This window comes from Pteropus medius, unplaced genomic scaffold (assembly GCF_902729225.1).
Source record: "Pteropus medius unplaced genomic scaffold, Ma_sr-lr_union100, whole genome shotgun sequence".
Taxonomy (NCBI): domain Eukaryota; kingdom Metazoa; phylum Chordata; class Mammalia; order Chiroptera; family Pteropodidae; genus Pteropus; species Pteropus medius.
In genome coordinates, this window is record NW_024354875.1 from 22,587,583 (window position 1) to 22,606,869 (window position 19,287).

At 43.3% G+C, this 19,287-nt stretch overlaps 1 protein-coding gene across 11 annotated transcripts in view; it reads left to right on the forward strand.

The window, feature by feature from the left end:
• The window catches only part of TANC1 (tetratricopeptide repeat, ankyrin repeat and coiled-coil containing 1), a 214,357-nt gene extending 195,947 nt beyond the window's left edge, over positions 1–18,410 (forward strand). For all 11 annotated transcript variants that reach the window (XM_039855457.1, XM_039855455.1, XM_039855459.1 and 8 more), the window contains 8 exons: positions 4,713–4,846; positions 6,362–6,485; positions 6,792–6,967; positions 9,595–9,727; positions 11,183–11,274; positions 12,988–13,134; positions 14,064–14,164; positions 14,843–18,410. In XM_039855457.1, the coding sequence (XP_039711391.1) occupies positions 4,713–4,846; positions 6,362–6,485; positions 6,792–6,967; positions 9,595–9,727; positions 11,183–11,274; positions 12,988–13,134; positions 14,064–14,164; positions 14,843–16,274 (2,339 nt within the window). In that variant the 3' untranslated portion in view covers positions 16,275–18,410. The remainder of the gene's footprint in view (positions 1–4,712; positions 4,847–6,361; positions 6,486–6,791; positions 6,968–9,594; positions 9,728–11,182; positions 11,275–12,987; positions 13,135–14,063; positions 14,165–14,842) is intronic.
• The last annotated feature ends 877 nt before the right edge of the window (positions 18,411–19,287 follow it).

The window sequence follows — 19,287 nt, forward strand, 5'->3', positions numbered from 1 at the left end:
GCAAGTAAAAGAAATCGTATCCAATTTGAGTCCTAAAAAGTGCCATGTGTTCATTTTGATTTTAGTGTCTCTATTTCATACCCTCTTTTTTCTCCATCTTCGAATATCATTGGCCAGTAAACAAGACATTACCCCACTGCCAGGGCACACTCTCCTCCTGTCCTGGTCCCCTCTCCTGTTTACTGGCCAGGCTGAGTACAGTGACCCTCATTAGAGTCTGGTGGTCAGCTCAGACTCAGCGGTCAGCCTTTTCAGCAGAATAGTTGGAATTCCTGAGCAGAGTTTTGCCTTGATTTTGTTTGCTTAAGCATGTAGTTGACTAGTCTTTAGCCTTGCTTATTTCCGAATATGGTATCCTGAAATCCTCGTGGCTGCTGAAACTTGAGATGCAGCCTATCCTCTGGGGTCCTAAGGGATGCAACCAAAAATATTGGCATCATTTGAAAAATGAGAGCCTCATTAAGAATTTGTGTGCAAAATGTGGTCCGTGTCAAGCCTGAGAAAATTCAGTGAGACCCTTACAGCCTGTGCTTTATCACTTCAAAAGGAATTTTATCACTAAACGCACAATAAGTCAGGCCATAAGGGAAGAGGAGAATGGAATCCAGCCCTGTCTCCAGGCCTAGGGTGGCACTGGCGTCTGCTTGCAGCGGTTCCAACCTCTGGCTTCTCTGGTGTCTTCTTAAAGCAGCTTTCCACATGTACTGCTTAGGGTCCTGTCTTTAGTGCTGGGCTGTTGCTTCTGATGTGCTGCTGTTGCAGAAATTCAGTAGCAGCTGCAACAGACATTCTGATTTAAGACCCCATTTATAATGCAGACAAAACTTGTTTACCAAATAGAAGAGAATGGACCTTTATGGTGGATCAGCTGCTTCAGACTTCATCAAATGGAAGAGCCTGAGTTTGTTTCTTCCCATGGTGTCCTACATCTGTGCTGACCATGTCCTTGGCTACAGTGTGTGTGTGTGTGTGTGTGTGTGTTCGTGTGTGTTCGTGTTCATTTGTTTGTTTGTCCTTTGTCATACTCAGCTGCAGCTGGTGGAGTGGGAAGAGGAGGCCTTTCCTAACTGGTGGAAGGTTGCAGAGGAGCAGCAGGTCCATGTAGTGGCTCTCTGCCTACATCTTCCATCTCATGAGCCACCCACAGGGGTCATGTTCAGATCTATCCAGATAACATATGTAAAAATGCCCCAGTGATGTAGGAATCATTAACATCATGGCAGAGAGGAACCGTGATGGGCGTGCCCAGGGTAGTAGGGACCAGGACCCACTAGCATCGACTTTTAATGTAGAGGCAGGATCGCCTTGGCCACTGGTTTTCAAACATTTTGGTTATGGGAACCCCCACTTCTACCCCAGTGCATCCTTATATAAAACTGATAAAAATTCTATTCTGTTAATGGCATTTGTTTATAATTTATTTACAAGTTTAGATGTACGATCACTGACAATGAGATTGTTTATACACAGACAGGGATGGCACTGCAGTCGAGATCAGCCGTGGCTTACATTTCATGTTTGTGTTTTATTCTGGTTGCACTTCTAGAGAAAAACAGTAATACAGATGGCAACTGTTGTTAAAAGTGGCGTTTCTTGCAGTTGGAAGAAATTCTTCGAATAGACAGATGACAGGAAAGCATTATTAAGATTGCCCAATGACAAGCTAGTCTGGTCACACATTCCCTGCCTCAGGGGCGCTGAGGGCCAAAAGCAAAGTAAGAGCTAACTTGCCTTTCTGGAAGGAGAGGCTTTGCTTCCCCCCATCTTCCCTGGCCTGACCTTTATGTCCCTAGGTCCCCAAGAGTAGGACTGCTGGGCATGCTGGCTCACTCCCACAGCCTCACTGTATTAGGCCCCTGGCATGGAAGCAGAGCTCAGGTCATGTGAGCATCTCTCTGTGACTTGTGAAGAAGTGCGGTCTTTGGCCCACTGTACCATGACGCTCGGGAATGTCTATAGAGACTTCCTTGTTCCTTGGAGGAGCTGCTCTCTGTCACAGGGAGATCGGGCCTTGATGTCAGGTTTGCATCCTTTTGTGTGTTTGGCTTCTGGAGTGTCAACCATGGCCAGGCTGACAGGAAGCTGGAGTGGGTACGGCTGTCTGTTCTGAGAGGGAATCTGAGGAGGACAGCGGGCCTAGGGTGTGTGTGGAAAGCTGTGTTTCTCAGCACTTGGCTCCCCTGGTCTGAGGTGCAGGATGCAGGAGAGCAGGACGCAGACCCAGGGACTTGCACTGAGCCAGGCCCCGCCCTCGTCTGGGCCTTTTCCAGGATTGCTTCAGCAGTGCTTTCTGAGCTACGTATGAACAGTCACCCTGTGTCTGTTCTCTCGTGTTTTGTTTCTTGGAATCGACGTTGAGTTCGGGGGCTGGCCCATTGTACTGCATTTAGCTGCACAGTGTTTATTGGCATTGCTATGTAACATTCCGTTGTTTGGCTATACCATAACTTATGCATACTACTATTGATGGCCATCTGGGTTGCTTCCAGTTCGGGGCAGCTGTGAGCACTGTTGCATAGGTCGCTCGGTGCACTCCAGGGGTACCACAGGCGTGGTCTGCAGGCGGGGTTGCGGGGCAGTAGGATGTGTACATCTTCCACTTTACTCAGTAGTGTCAGGCTGTTTTTCAGAACGAGTCACTCAGTCTTCACTCTCACCAGTGGTATAGGACCATTTCCATTGTTCTACATTCATTTTTCAATTACTTGGATTACTACTGAGGTTGGGCAATTTTCATAATAAATTCATTGGCACTTGGACTTCACCTAATGAAGGTCCTTTTCCTATGTTTTCCCCCTTTTCATAATGAGATGTCTTATTGGTATTTGTAGGAACACTTGATCTATTCTGAAAGTTGGAGATCGTAGGCTTGAGGCTGTATCTAAAAACAAAGCTGTCCTGTGCAGGCACCAGGAAGAGGGACAGCATCACTCTCCACCCTTTCCCTCCTCTGTGTCATAGATGTTCCGGCTTGAGGTGTCTTTGACCCTCACCCTCAGCACCTTCCTGTTCTCCATTCAAAGCTTGTTGTGAGGACTGGTATTGTCCCTGCAGCCTACTGCTCTCTCTAGACAGTGATTCACATGACAGAGTAGAGACCTCTCTTCTAGCTAAACCCCTCTTTTTTTTTTTTTTGTATTATTAGTTTCAGGTATGCAGTACATTGGTTAGACATTTATATAGTTTATGAAACGATCCCCCTGATTATCTTCCCTCTGGCTCTACACATAGCCATTACCTTTCTACTGTCCACATTCCCCATGCCATGCTCCCCCATCCCCTTGACCCTCTATCAACGAGTCATCTGTATTTCTTTAACCCTTCACTGTTTTTGCCCAGCCTCCCCCCACCCGTCTCCCCTCTGGCCATCACCCAATTGTCTTCTATATTTGTGGGTCTGTTTTCAATTAATTTGTTCTTTTTCTTCCTTAGATTCTGCACATAAGTGAAGTCATATGGTATTTATCTATCTCTGACTTATTTTACTCAGCATAATCACCTCTTATTTTATTTTATTGCAAATAGTCAGATTTCATTTTGTTTATGGCTAATATTCCATTGAATATATGAACCATAACTTCTTTATCCAATTGTCTGTTGATGGGCATTTAGGTTGCTTCCATATCTTGGCTACCTTTTGACCCAGCAATTGCATTTCTCGGTATTTATCCAAAGAAAACCAAAACAATAATTTGTAAAGATCTGTGTATCCCTATGTTCATGGCAGCACTATTTAAACCCCTCTTTTCAACACCCTCATTAAGAGTCATGACTTTGGAGGGGGGAAGCACAGTCACTGATGTGAGTGCATTGTATTCATATTGCTCCATATTCTTTTTCCCTTTGTACCATTTTTATCCTTGGCTGACCTCCCCACAGCACCGCTGCTACCAGCAGGCAGCTCACTGACTCCAGGATCACACTGGGCTATTCTCCTGGGCACTCAAGGCCCTCTGTAATCTGACCTCCCTTTCCTGATATTCTTAATCTGAAATCATGACTTGTTACTGAGGTTCTAAGCTCCATAAAGGCAGGAGTGATGCGAAATGCTCTTGACTGCTTGAATAATTATTAGTTCTTGTTGAATGAAGTTTATGACTCCAGGGTAAGAAGCCAGGCTGGACAATAATACCGATCTCTGTTTGTGTTGCACTATATTCTGATTATCTTTTGCTGTGGAAAAAAGCAAACAATAAAGCCGAAACTTAGTGACTCCTAAATCTACAGTTTGGGCTGGCTCAGAAGGGGTGGTGGCTCACCTCTGTTCACACTGCTTTAGCTGGTATAGCTAGACTCATTCTGGGAGTTCATTTACAGGATGGTACATACACGGTTGACAATTTATTGCTGGCTCTCTGCTGAGAGCACCTCTGGGACTGTCAATCACACACAAGCCTCAGTTCTCCCTGTGGGTCTCACCGCAGAGCTATTTGGGCTTCCTCACAGCATGGCATCCGGGTTCCAACCACGAGTGTTCCAGGGGAGCAGAGGTTGCCCATCTTTTAGGACCTGGGCCCAGACGCTGGCTCAGTGTCATTTCTGCTGTGTTCTGTTGGTCAGAGCTGTCATGGGGCCCACCCAGATTCTGGTGGTGGTGGTGCTGGGAGGAGGATATGTAGACCTCTTCCTCTCAGTGACAGGAGTGTCAGAGAATCTGTGGCCCCTTTAGCCACCACACCCTAACAGAGTCCTCTCCTGTGACTTTCTTTTAGCCCTGACCGCAGCTGCAGGACGAGGGAAGCTGGAGGTCTGCGAGCTGCTGCTGGAGCGTGGAGCTGCCGTGTCTCGGACTAACAGGAGAGGGGTCCCACCTTTGTTTTGTGCGGCACGCCAGGGGCATTGGCAGGTACCCAGAGGGCCCCTGAATGCGTCAGAGACAATGAGTGGTGACAAGTTCACTGTTGCCCATCTCCCCTGGGCCTTGTCTTTTTGATGTTTTTGGCTTCTGCTTGTGCCGTCGGTTCTACTTGATAAAGGCAAACATTCGAGGCGCTAGCACAGTCAGCCTCTTAGGCTGGTAACCAGGTCAGAGCCCCACAACTGCTTCCTGTTAGCCGGGGAGGGAAAATGGAGTGGGTGGCCCCCTTCTGTCATGATAACAGACTTGCTGTGACATATCTGTTGTCGGTGTCATTGTGTGACCAGTTGTTTAACATAGTTGGAAGAAGAGTGGTTCCGTTGTGTTCTTTGGGCAAGGACACACTTTCCCTCTGGTCCAGCACCGTGATTCAGGCTGACTTCTTTCACTCCGAATGACATGTTGCTGTCTTTAATTCAAGGGAGCGGGGAATTCTTGACAGCAGCAGTTCAGTGACTTATTTCTTCATTTTTTAAATGATAGCCATGTACTGACCCCGTGCCTGGCACCAGGTTACACATAAGCAACAGTCAAACAAACAGATCTTACCATGTTCGTTACAGGAAGAATTTTCTAGACCTAAGTTTATATCATGGTGTTGCTTCTCTCCTTATTCCTGTAGCTCCATGGGTAGGAGCTACGAGTTCTTCCCAACAACATTTTGACTTTTCTCCTTGGTTTGTTCCAGTCATTCCCTGTTACCCTCACAGCTTCTCCATGGTGCCCTGGCTAATCCTCTCTCCTGGTCTCTTTCTAAGTCATGGGGAACTTTGGATATCAAGAACGAGAAAGCAATGAGAACGTGCCCCTCCTGTTGTGGCGATATGACGAATATCGTGCCAGAGAAAGACCATACTACCTCCTAGATGAAGCCGTTCCCGCTGGGCTAGCAGTTGTATGAGAGGCCTCTCTGGTTTCTTGTTTTGCTCCCCAGCCTCATCACATGTACTGTTTAAAGGCACGGTCCTGAGCTGAGAATCCCCTCCTGGAACCTTTGCTAAAAATTGCCCGCTGTGACGGTCAAGCCATCCACCAAGCCCCAAGTCTTAGAAAAGCAGATTGCTTGGGAGTGGGGTGGGTAAATGCTTTCCTGCGCCCCACTTCCCCTGCCCTGTGCCCTTCACACGGGAATGTCGCTTCAGCGCCAGTGTGGGGACCCATGACCATTACTCACTCCCCCTTTATACTTCTGCTCCGTTATCCCATATGTCTCGCTGTGGCTGTCTGTTCATTACTCGATTGTGATTGGCACCCCTACTCCAAATTCCTGTCTCTGCCCGGTTTAGTCATGTTAAAAAATATACATATACATTTGGAAGAAGATTTTGTTCAAAGGAATATAATAGAAACATTTTACAGTCCACGCAGATTTCACAACTAAGAGGGGTTTTTAAAATAAGAGAGTCCTTTTATTACTTTTTAAAGTGGAAAACCCCGCCTGGGTATAGAGAACATGTTATAAACTCATAGCAGGAAGATTGTAATTCTGAGTGTTTGTTTCAGATTGTGAGACTGCTGCTGGAACGCGGCTGCGACGTGAACCTAAGTGACAAGCAGGGCCGGACGCCCCTCATGGTGGCTGCTTGCGAAGGGCACTTGAGCACTGTGGAATTTCTGCTTTCAAAAGGTAGCAGCACTGTCTGCCTCTGCAGAGATTTCTTTGCAGGGACAAAGAAAAGAGCTTTGGCAGACTCGTTCAGTGCTTTCTGATTTAAATTTTAAGTCTTTCTGTTGTGGAAGCACAGAAAGAAGGTAATGAAGCCCACACACCCATATCAGCTTCAGCCATGATGGTCACGTTCCCAAGTCAGCTTCAGATTTCACAGCACCTGCTTGCCACATGGTCAGGCCAGGTGTTTGCAGGTGTGAGATGCTTTGCTTCTGGGCTTGGTCTTGTGAAGTTCATGTTCTATGATTTGGGCTTTTCTTTCAGGTGCTGCTCTTTCTTCTCTGGACAAAGAGGGTCTGTCAGCACTAAGCTGGGCTTGTCTGAAGGGTCACAGGGCAGTGGTCCAGTTTCTGGTCGAGGAAGGAGCCGAGATAGACCAGATGGACAAGAATGGCCGCACGCCTCTGGACTTGGCTGCCTTCTACGGCGACGCAGAGACCGTAGGTACCGCAGGTGGTCACGCTGCTCCACCCGCCCTGTGTGCTGGACCAGCGCCACAGAGAAACTCTGGACCCAGAATATTTCCAGAGAGTGTGAGGGGCTGTGCCTGAGTGTGGTCAGTGTGTTCGTGTGTGTTCTGGGGTATCTTTCATCTCCCTTTAATTCTGTGACGTACAATCTGTCAGAACTGTAGTGAACATTTTAATAGATTCATAAAGCTTAAAAATCATTGAAAACAAACTATATACACCAGACACATAGATAAATGTGTGTACACACAGGCATGTGTAGTTTAATTTTCTTGTAGTAATCCCTATAAATAGAATTTCTGTAGAGATCATTTAAAAGTCACTTCTACACATATGAGAAATTGTTCATCAAATAATTATCTGGTGTGTTTTTATAGCTCGATGGCATTGTCTAAACATCATATAAAATGCTTTGGGCGCCGTCTTTCTCTCTGACCCATGCCTACACCTAGTTGAGGTATGAGGGGATAAAAACCTTAGTAAACTAAGAGCTGCAAAATGTCTTTCGGGGTAGAAACAAGGTCCTTGTCAGGACCCACATCTCTAGTGCTCACCTGGTCCTAGAGGAATATTCAGCCCCTTGAGAGTTATCACTTTTGAATATTTAAATATGTCTACTGCTAGGATTAGCTAGAGAGACATGTGTTGCTAAAGCTATGGACCTTGGAGCAAAAGCCACCTTCACCCTGCACATCTGTGTCTTGATGCTTTTAAAAGGCAGTGATGTTAGAGGTAGTCTCAATTTCCTGGATATTGTAAACTGTGCTTAATATTGATTTTTAAAAATAGCTGTTAAACCTCGCATATCCACACTTTTATTTTTTAGCTTATACTACCTTACCAAATCTTGTAGCTTATCAACATTAGGAAAAAGTAAAGGAGTTTACCATTCTAGTACTTTTTTTTTAAAAAAAAAGTGATCGATTGCACAACATAAAATGTACCATCTTAACCATTCCTAAGTGAAGAATTCAGTAGCATTAAGTATACTATCACTGTTGTGCAGCCAGTGTCTGGACTTTCTCATCTAGTAAAACTAGAACTCTTTACCTGCTGAACAATTCCCCCTCCTCCCTTCCCTCTCCTGGCCCTTGGCAGCTACCATTCTACTTTCTGTCTCTCTGAATTTGACTGCTCTAGGTACCTCATATAAATGGAGTCACCCAGTATTTGTCCTTTTGTATCTGGCTTATTTCACATACCATCATGTCTTCAAGGTTTATCCATGTTGCAGCACGTGACAATTTCCTTTTTAAGGTTGAACAATACTCCATTGTATGTGTACACCACATTTTCTTTATCTGTTCATCCATCTGTGGACACTTGGGTTTCCCCCACCCCTTGGCTATTGTGAATAGTGCTGTTATGAACATGGGTATGCAAATAACTCGTTGAGATCCTGCAAGTTCTTTGAGATGGAGCCATATTCTTTTGGATGTAGACCCAGGAGTGAGATGGCTGGATCATATGGTAATTCTATTTTTAATTTTTTAAAGAACCTCCATACTGTGTCCACAGTGGCTGCACCATTTTCCATTCCCACCAACAGAGCACAGGGTTCCATTTCTCACATCTTCACCAACATTTATTTTCTGTTTTTGTTTGTTTGTTTGTTTTCGCTTTTTTTTTTTTTTTGATAAGTAGTCATGCTAACAGTGTGAGGCAGCACCGCATTGTGATTTTGATTTGCATTTTTCTAAAGACAAATGATGTCGAGCATCTTTTTATTGGCTTATTGGCCATTTGTATATCATCTTTGTAGAAATATCTGTTCAGACCCTTTGACCATTTTTATATTGAATTATTTGGAATTTCATTGAATTATAGGAGTTCTTTATATATTCTGCATATTAATCCCTCTAGTGTCATTTTGAACATTAGGCAGAGTGATAGAATCTATCAGATCCACATGAAAATCTAAATGGGCTACAGGCCTCTTTTCCAGTAAATATAGCAATTTGAGTGGCCAGTGTTGTTCTCTATTTAGTCCAAGTGACAACTATTTTGTCACATCAGATTCATCATAATAGGGTCTCAAACTTAACATCTTTACAGTCCTAGGTCTCTTTATATTCAGATCTCAATCCTAAGCCTTAATGTGAGTCGAACTGATCCCAAGATACTGATCTGTCCAGCTTGCTGTACCCAGGCTATGTGGATCTGCGTGCGTCTGAAGTACCCATTGACATAGCCTGCCAGCACACTGGAACTATTGCACGTTGTGCCTCCTTAGTGATTGGAAATGAAAAGGTGACCGTGTCTCATCTCCGTGGGCTGGGGGTGAGGTGTGAGACGAGACAGATGATGACATCTGTGCTATATGAGTTCATGTACACAACATGTCCCTCCCTGGGAGTGTTCATCTGCCTCCCTCATTGCTGATATGAACACTTAAACAGAGTGGGTTTTAGGTATGGATTGCAGCTTTTCTTCTGTTTTCTTTCATCTTCATTTCTATTCTAGAATTCATAATGGCCAGAGACATGGAAGATCAAATAAAGCTAAGACTGCCAGCTCCTACACCAGAATGTGGGGGTGGGCATGTGGCAGTGCTCCTACCACAAGCTGCTCCTCAGGGCCTCTGCTCTCCCCTGCAGGTGCTGTACCTGGTTGAGAAGGGAGCTGTGATCGAGCATGTGGACCACAGCGGTATGCGTCCTTTGGACAGAGCCATTGGTTGTCGAAACACATCTGTAGTGGTTACGCTACTGCGAAAAGGAGCCAAATTAGGTCAGTAAACATTTCAGCAGTGAGAAGGAGGTTAGCTTCAGATTTTAGAGGACATGAGGGACCGTAAAGACTTACCTGCCCCCAGGTTAAGATGTCAGGTGTTTGGAGAATTTTTTTTTCTTCCTAAAGCTCATTTAATCACAGTCTTCTAAAATGTTTAGCTCATAGTATTATTGCCTCTGTAGGTAGGAAGCAGAGGCCAATGCTGAAGGACAGTCTAGAATTGTGGGGTGTCAGGGATGTCTGGGGGCTACATCAGGAAACAGTTCCTTTCGACTCTGGGTCGGGGTGCTGAGTAGGAAAGCTCACAGGCGGTTCTAATGAGTGGCCGAGTTTAAGAACTTCCGTTCTAGGTTAAGCATAGTCAGCTGGATGGGGAAATGGCAGTGGTTTTCATGAGAGAGAGTTCATGTAATGTACTGGAGACAAAATGGGGGGTTACATGAGGATAGTGTTGGGGAAACAAAGAGGTCTGAGAGCCCCTTCTGTGTGGCTGGTTGGAACATAACACAACATGCAGTATGCGTGGGGAAACAGCAACCAGAACAGCTCTGTTTGGATTTGCTATGGCAGAACTTGGGCCAACAGCAGTGCCGAGGAGGGGAATGTAACGAAGATGATGATATTGGCTAATATTGTTAAGCAGTTGAATTAGAAAAGTAGAGGGAACTTTTCTAAGCAGTTTCATGTTTTACCATATTTAACTATAAGTAGGTAGTGACAATATCATCACGTTACAGAGGAGAAAACCAAGTCACAGAGAGGCAAATAGCTTCCTTAAGCTCAAGGGCAGAGTCATGGTCTCAACCTGAGCAGTCCTATATCTGAGTCTGCTCTCGAGTACCACTCACTGCACGTGTTTAGAAGAGGGTTAGGAAGAAGGTTGTGGCCTTGCTGTAGGCTGAGAGAAGTTGGACATAGATGTGAGCAGGGAGGGTCGAGAGCATGAGTGGTGGGAAGAGGACAGAAGGGCCAAAGCTGAGACATCTCAGAGTAGATTAAATGGTAGACAGTGCGGTGGATGCAAGAAGATGCTAAAAACACACATTGCCAGCCATCACAGGCACTGCAGGAAACTGAGGAGATTATTCTGAAGCCTTGTTTAATTGATTTTACCCTGGACCTCCATTGGAAGGGAGGGACGGGGCATGGCTACTCTATCGCATTGGTTTTCCACTACTTTTGCATCAGAATATCCATAATTTGTGCCGGGTACATTTCCCCTCCTAGGCGCTTACTTCAGTGTACGGCAGATTAGAGGAGAAACCTGCTCACTGGTGCCCTCTCTTTCCTTCATTGCGTGGTCGTCTGGAGGCCCGCAGGACACAAAAGCAGTGGTTCTCTGAAGCTGGGTCTCTGCTGTTTATGATCTTAGCTGTGCTGGGACCACAGAACTACTGAACTTCTTTCCTCCAAGGCCACTGAAATGCCTCTGAATGCATGTTTATTTTGCAGGAAATGCTGCTTGGGCGATGGCTACTTCCAAACCTGATATTTTGATTATACTTTTGCAGAAATTGATGGAGGAAGGAAACATGATGTACAAAGTAAGTGGTTCGCCTTTTTCTATGATGCTGTAATGGCCTACAAGCAACCTCTTAGTTTGTTGTATAATGGGCGTAGCAGTGCTACTGCACAGAATCCATGTAGCGTAGCTTTAATAGAAGTTTCAAGAGATGCTAACCTGGCCTCATGCCCAGGCCTTACTCTCTTAACAGCAGAATCTTCAAGGTAAAAAGCCCTGCTCACTGTGTTTGAGAACCATTATTTCTGAATGAATCCTTGTGGCTATAACTTTGACTTATGGCCCGAAGCCTTGGTGTGAAGGCAGAGCTGTTTGTAATTTAACTAATACATCATACAAGCAGATTCCTTAGCGCACGGAGTCATGAGACACACGGGGAGGGGACACTCAGGAGACATTTTCAGGAGAAAAGAATCATTAAGTCTCCTAAGGCTTGATAATCTTAATATCTATGAGCTTCTGGAATTTAAAACTGTTTCTAGAGATATTTTTACTTAAAATAGTCAAGTTATATGTAATAGTTACTCAGGAGACTGGATTTTTTTCCATTTGCCCTTAGAAATGGAAATATGGTTTACAGATTAATAAACTGTTTTATGAATAAGCTATAAGTTTAGATCAAAAGCAAACTTTTACTGGAAAGGGCCAGATAGTAAATATTTTAGGCTTTACTATGTGGTCTCCATCACAGCTACCCAGCTTTGGCGCTGTGACACAAAGGCAGATACAGATAATATATAAACGAATGAGCATTGCTGTGTCTCAATCAAACTATATTTATAAAAACAGGCAGTAGGCCAGATTTGGCCCGGAAGCTATAGTTTGCCTAGTTTAGATAGATGTGTAGGCCATTTATGTAGATCACTATGTAAATGTGATCTATGACTAGACAGAATTAAAAGATTATGGAAACAGAAACCTAGATTATGACCATTTTAATCCTTTTTACCACGAGGCTGCTGTAGTTGTTATGTTTTAGTTTTTCCCTTTTCTTTTTTTAATAACAACAAATAAATAGGCATATAGCATGACCCAGCAGGGTTCCTGGCTTGGAATCAGTTTGAAATTGAGTTCAGAGTGTGTATTGTTGTGGCTTTGAAGTGGTTTTAATGTGAACTTTGGTAGGCAATTATGTTAGAAATACTAAGCCATTTCAACAGACTTCATACCTGCTGTGCGACGGAACTGACTGAGCAAATAGATTTCTTTAGCCTTGAAAATGACTTGCGGTGCTGTACTGATTTTTAAAGCCCATGCTTTAGTTCCTCTTAAAAGAAAAATTATCATTCTATAGCAAGCTCTAGGTTTATCCACAAGACTCTACTTGCCTTAGGAACTGCATCATCTTTTATCTGATTTCTATTACACTTAGCATTTAAATATCTCTAGATGAGAGATCATTCATGAAAAGGTTTTCGGAAATGTATAACAGAAAACAATCCGATGTGTTAAGATCAATAATTATCAGTTTGGTGATTTACAGACGCCTTCCAGTAAAACTGGCTTCTTTCTGCGTGAAGCACACACCGCGGAAGGCTGTGTGAATGGCCAGGCCGTGTGTTCACGCTGATTAGTGTTCTAGTTCTGGCCACGCGCTTCCTCATCAGGGTCCTTTCAACGTGCTGTCATGGTTTTGGCAGCGGAGGGAGAATAACCTTTCCAGGATCTTCAGGGTGTGGGGGGTTATTCATCTTGGAGCTTCTGGTGAAGGATAAATATGATTTTTCAATCCTAGAAAGGGAAGATGAAAGAAGCAGCCCAGAGGTACCAGTATGCCTTAAGGAAGTTTCCCCGAGAAGGATTCGGAGAGGACATGAGACCCTTCAATGAACTGAGAGTTTCTCTCTATCTCAATTTGTCTCGCTGCCGAAGAAAAACGAATGTAAGCTGTGTCCCTTATTCTGTTCCATCAGCATTAGAATGTTTTCACAGTGGTGAAGGCCAGCCCTTCCATAGACCAGATCATGGGGCCTCCTATCTGATTTGTATATACGTTTCTATGAACTTGGCTTACGGGAAACTGCTTCTCTCTGATGACCGTCATTTGATCACTGTCACTACCTGCCTCTCAAGATGTTGAGAGGAATGCACTTGGGTATAGTTTCCTTTGCTTCAGTGATGACAAGCAAATGCAAACTGCTCCTCCTCCCCCCCCTCCCCTCCCCAGCTGTGTATGGCCAACATTGTCACGAGTGGCCCATCCCCAGAATCAAAAGGAAAAGGCATGGTAAAGTTCAACTCAAATGTGTTATAATCTGCCTAGTGCTTATTATGTTTGCTTAGAGGGTATGCCAGGAACTGTTTAATTTGTGATAAATAGTAGCTAACTCATAGTTAATTTGTAACTAGTAACTAGTAGATTTGTTCCAGTACTTCTAATTTTTTTTTAACTTCATCCTCTCACCTATCTTCATCTATTGACCTGCCTGCCTCTCTGCCCACATATTCTGCCCTCCCTCCTGTCACAGAGGGTGAAGCGACTGTGCCCTTCTCTGAGGCTGACTCTCCACCAGTGTGCTGGGTTCTGTCTGCTCCAGCCTTCTGGCGTACTGCTTCTACCACTGTTCCCCTCTCTCTCGAATCGTCAATTCTTGCTTCTCTACTGGATTCTTCTCTTAAAAATCTTAATAAGCTTTAACTATATCCTAGCTTGAAAATAAAAATAAACAAACAAACTTTCCTTACCCTTCATCTCTCTCCAGTTACGTCCCATTTCTCGGCTAACCTTTAGAGCAAAATTCCTATTAAAAAGTTGCCTGTAATCATGTTTCAGTGCTGCTTTTGACTCATGTATTTAAATATTGACACCAGGACTTTGGCATGGCAGAAGAATTTGCTTCCAAGGCTCTTGAGCTGAAACCAAAGTCCTATGAAGCCTTTTATGCCAGGGCAAGAGCGAAGAGAAATAGCAGGTACTGTCTGGGCTTAGAGACGTGGCTAGAGAAGCCTTCCTGTGCTTCTGTGGTATTAAAGCTTCTGGTTGACTTTGGGGCTTCTGATTCATAAGCAGTACTTAGATGCCTCTCGTCCCTTTTAATACTAAATTGGTAGCTTCCAAGAGGCACAACAGTAGATATTATTAGCAATGGCTAAACATTTATTTTCTCCTGACATCTCAATAACTATTCTTCCCCTCCACCCCAATTGACACTTATTGCAACCTCAAGTTCCTAGATTAGTCCATATTATCAATGAAAGCGCCAACTATAGACGTTAAGAGGAGATGGTGGGGAAGAAGGGAGGAGTCACGTAAGACTTCTGAATTAGAGGTGGGTATGGTGAGAGGGGAGGGTGGAGGTAACTTTATGAGGATTCTGACACCCACTGATGGATGCCTGTTCTCACTCCCAGCCTGGTGGTCTTTACAGAGACAGCAGGGCCCTGGAGTCACACAGATTGGGTTAGAATTCAGCATTCCTTAGCTGAGTAACTCTAAGCTAGTTAAATAGGTCCCGTTGTCTTCCTGAGTAAGTGTTCAAAATCCGCTCAGCTACCTTCTCTTCCCTTTTAGAAGAGCTATTTTATGAATAGTTCCATTCAGAGCACATGCTTACATGGCTTCTAACTATATCTTCTCTTTTACTCTAAAGGCAGTTTGTGGCAGCTCTGGCTGACTTGCGGGAAGCTGTGAAACTCTGTCCCACCAATCAGGAAATCAAGAGGCTCTTGGCCCGCGTGGAAGAGGAATGCAAGCAACTCCAGAGGAACCAACAGCAAAAACAGCAGTGCCCACCCCCAGCTCCTCCCAATGACTCAGATAACGAAGAGGACGCCCCAGCCCCTGGACTAAACGACCACTTTCATCTTGAGGAGGCCGAAGAAGAGGAAACCTCTCCACAGGAAGAATCCATTTCCCCGACTCCCAGGGCCCAGCCATCCTCATCCATGCCCTCCCCGTACATCCGAAACCTTCAAGAAGGGTTACAGTCCAAAATGAGGCCAGCCTCCCCGCAGAACAGGCCGGGAGTCACCAAGCCCCTGCGGGAGCCTGTAGCACAGCCAGGGTTGGTGGTGCAGCCCACCAGGCAGGCACAGATAGTGAAAACCAGCCAACATCTAGGTTCCGGACAGGCCAGCGTGAGAGATGGTAGCACAAAACTTCAGGTCTCTTCTGTGAACCCTCCCCCAAGTCCCATGCCAGGTAGAATCTCTGCAACTTCTGGCAGCAGAAACCAGCATTCAGAGGGAATAGGCACTTTCACTGTGGGGGCGGGTTCTGGCCGTTTTGGAGAGCGCCTGGGCCCCAGCCACGGTGTCCAGCTGCAGCAGGCTGAGAGCGGTGCTGCGTATCCTTTACCAAGCAAGATAAAAACCGCAGAGAGGCTTCTGTCTCATGCTTCTGTGGCCGTGGATGTAGCTCCTCTCTGTCAGGGTGGGCCGGTGAGCTACAGCGATACGCGGCACCCAGCTTCCCTCACCAGCTCAAGCTCTTCTGGTTCTCCATCTAGCAGCGTAAAGATGTCAAGTTCAACCAGTAGTTTGACTTCAAGCAGCAGTTTCTCGGATGGCTTCAAGAGCCAAGGACCAGATGCTCGCATCAAAGAGAAGGCTGTTAACCAGGTTCAGAGCGGTACAGCTGAGCACAGACCACGCAATACCCCATTCATGGGTATCATGGATAAGACTGCAAGGTTCCAACAGCAGAGCAATCCTCCAAACCGCACCTGGCACTGTCAGGTGCCAGAGGGGCTACTGACAAACACATCTTCTGCAGCTGGCCTGCAGCCCTCGAACTCTGAGAAGCCCTCTCTGAAACAAGCGGCAGGATATAATAGCCAAGCCAAAACCTGTTCCGTTTCTACCCTGGGTGGAAGTGTCCACAATGGGGCACAGGTGAAGGAGGTAGAAGATAGGAAGTGCCAAATTCCAGCCCACTGTCAAGATAACAGGATAACTAAGACTGTTTCTCATCTGTACCAGGAAAGCATCTCTAAACAGCAGCCTCATATCAGTAATGAAGCCCACAGGAGTCACCTTCCTTCGGCAAAACCAAAGCGATCATTCATAGAGTCAAATGTGTGAGCCTTAAAAGAGACCCATTTGTAGAGTTTGGAAAACTGCATTGGCTCCTGGTGGTAATTTAATGTGTTTTTTTTTAATGAGAAAAAATTACTTTTTAGCCACATTTTTTTTTCCTTTTTCCTTAGGAGTGGATCAGATACCACTGATTTATTTAAAATGTGGGATAAACTTTCTTTGATAATAGCCAGAAGTCACTATAAATAAAAATGCTAACCAGAATCGAAAACTACAATTAGTTATGCCTAGTAAGTTAAAAATTTAAGATAGCCAAGATGACATTAACTCATACTTTTCTCTTATGAAATGGTTTGGGTTTTATCACTTTTCTTCGAGCTTTTGCTGTGTGGTAAAATCATATTTCATAGAGAATGTCTAGTGATAGGTTTAATTCATGATATAATATCCAGATGATATATTCTGGAAAAGATGGGATTTTCAAGTTATAGTTCTGTTGAGTCGGATCCCAATTTATACATATATACACGCACACACACAAAATTAAGATCCAAGTGATTTCTAGCCAAATGTGTGACTATAAATAGTATATAGCTGATTTTTTTTTTAAAGCAAAATATGAGAACATCCAAATATTATTCCCTTTATAGCGGCTCCCTGAAGACGATTAGGCGCTTATTTCCATGTTATGGTTCGCATTAAACACAATTTTATAGCAACTTTTTGGAACTATATTCCCACTCAAAGGTGTTTTAATATTTGGAAACAGTGTAAGCCATTCGGAATCATGATTGGTGGTCACGTTGGGTTTGGGTTAAATACTAAGAATATAGCATTCTTGCTGACGTGTAAATTAGCTCTCAGCTGCTTTTAACAATGATAGCACTCCTGGAACAAGCCTTCCAAGGTCCTTTAAGGACAGTATTTAATTTGGATACTTAAGGTCTGGTTGGTTGGTTGCTTTTGTTATACAATCATTACTTTATAGTCACATGTTGTACATATTAAATAGCCAAGTTGTATTCAGACTTGTAAATATAACTATTTCAACTAGTTTAAAAAAAAAAAGTCATATTTGCATGTTCTTTGTAAGCTTCATCCATGCTGGTTATTGCACTGAACAATATGTCGTTACGGCATGTTAACAGTGTACCAGTAACGGCACTTTATCTCATTTTATATGAACACCTTTGAGGTGCTAATTAAGTCCAAACTGATGTATTATTAATTTGTAAAGATAAGGTACAGGAATGAACCTTGGTTTAAAGGTATTTTTATATGAAAATGGCGTGCTATTGAAGGATGTTAAAATGCTAGTTTTGAGAGCAGTGGGAGTGTATTTGTTTTATATGTTGGGATGTGAAATTTATTTTCTAGAATTGGGGAGAAGGAAGTTCTATATTTACAGAATGTTTAAAAATGAGTAGTTGTAATGAAGTTCCTGTGAGCATCCTTATGGTTTTGTACGAATAAGAATTTTCCGGTGTCATTCTTTAACATTTGTTCCCGTTGTATTTTGTACAGCTTTGCCATTTTTTAATAGGCTTTTCCTGAGTTCTGCTATAACTACTATGGCTTATTTATTGGTTAATATTTTTGAAAGTCTTACCCTTTCGTTATGTAGTTTTGTTTCTGCACAACTACTGTACTTTTCCATATGGAATAAAGACTATTAATAGAATTTGTTTTGCATTAAATGAAACCATGGGTAAGGAGAGAATATCTTGATGGCAACTTCCTGCCTTGCTTTTATCCTGGGTGATCGTGTTACCCTAAAGAAAATCGTGAAAAGCCTATTTTTATAGTGATACTACCAAGTGCATATTTTATTTCATTTAATAATAATTTCAAACAAGGGTGACAGCGTCTAGAAATCCCCAAATATTCAAGGGTCAAAAGTAGTCTTTTTGCCTGAAATAGGAAGAAAGCACAAAGAACTTCTTATACTTATGTTCCAGAAATCTTGGTCTTTTTACTGACAACAAGCTATCTTTAGTAATTTAAATCTCAAAACATTTTGACAATACCCTGAACACTGTTAATACAAAAGTTTGATCTTCAGCACTTTTATTTCAGTTAAAAGTGTGCATTTGTCTTTATACCCACGTATTTCAAAGTAGTATGAATGAGTGACTATTAACCTGTGTTGTACTGTAATAAAATCCTGACTTGGAACCTTAAGCCTAAGTATTCCTTAATACTACTGCAGGTTATCTGGTTACTGCTATCACTAGAAGGGCTAGGTAAACTATTTTTAGTCCTTCTTTTAAAGATACATTTAAGCTAAAGGTTAAAAACAGTAGACCGAGTGGGAGGAGAAAAAGTGTTATTGGCTAACAGATAATTCTTGTTCGATGACTTTTCCTGTGAAGCTGCTAGTGACTATTAGAATTTATTATATATTACGTGATTTTGATATATTAGTAAAAATAAGATATTTGGTTCAATAGTAAAGTATCCTTGGGAAGCTACTTGGTCAGTCCTGAGGCCTGGGAAACTGGCAGGTGAGTGCTGCTCCGATGCAGTCCTGAATGAACGGTGAGGCCTGGAGAGTATGGCAGAGGGGTTGTGTGCTGTCCCTTCTGATGGGGTTTTGGATTTGGTTTGTCTAGTTTTTTGTTTGCTTGATCGTGGGGAGGAGCTTGTTTGGCTTTGGTTTATTTGTATACAAAACCAGAAGTACTTCACTTTGCTAAATTATTTGGCATGCTAGTTTTCAGCCAGTTTGTTTAACAAGAAACTTTTCTGGTGAAAAGTAAAAAAAAATCACCATGAACACATTTTTTAAAAAATAATCTTTTATTGTTTTTGTATAAATGACTGATTTCCAGTAATTTTTATATAAAACCAGCCAAAGTCCTTTGGAAAATAAGTCTGTTTATCAAAACAAAAGATGTTTGGTCCAATGGAGGACTTAATTTAAAAAAAATCTTATGTTAGAATTATGTTAGCATCCTTTCACTACAGACTACAACAGGAAAAAAAAAAAACCTAGAACATGTTCCCAACCATTTTTTGTCCTCATAAGAATGTGAGAAGCACATGTATAAAAAAAAAA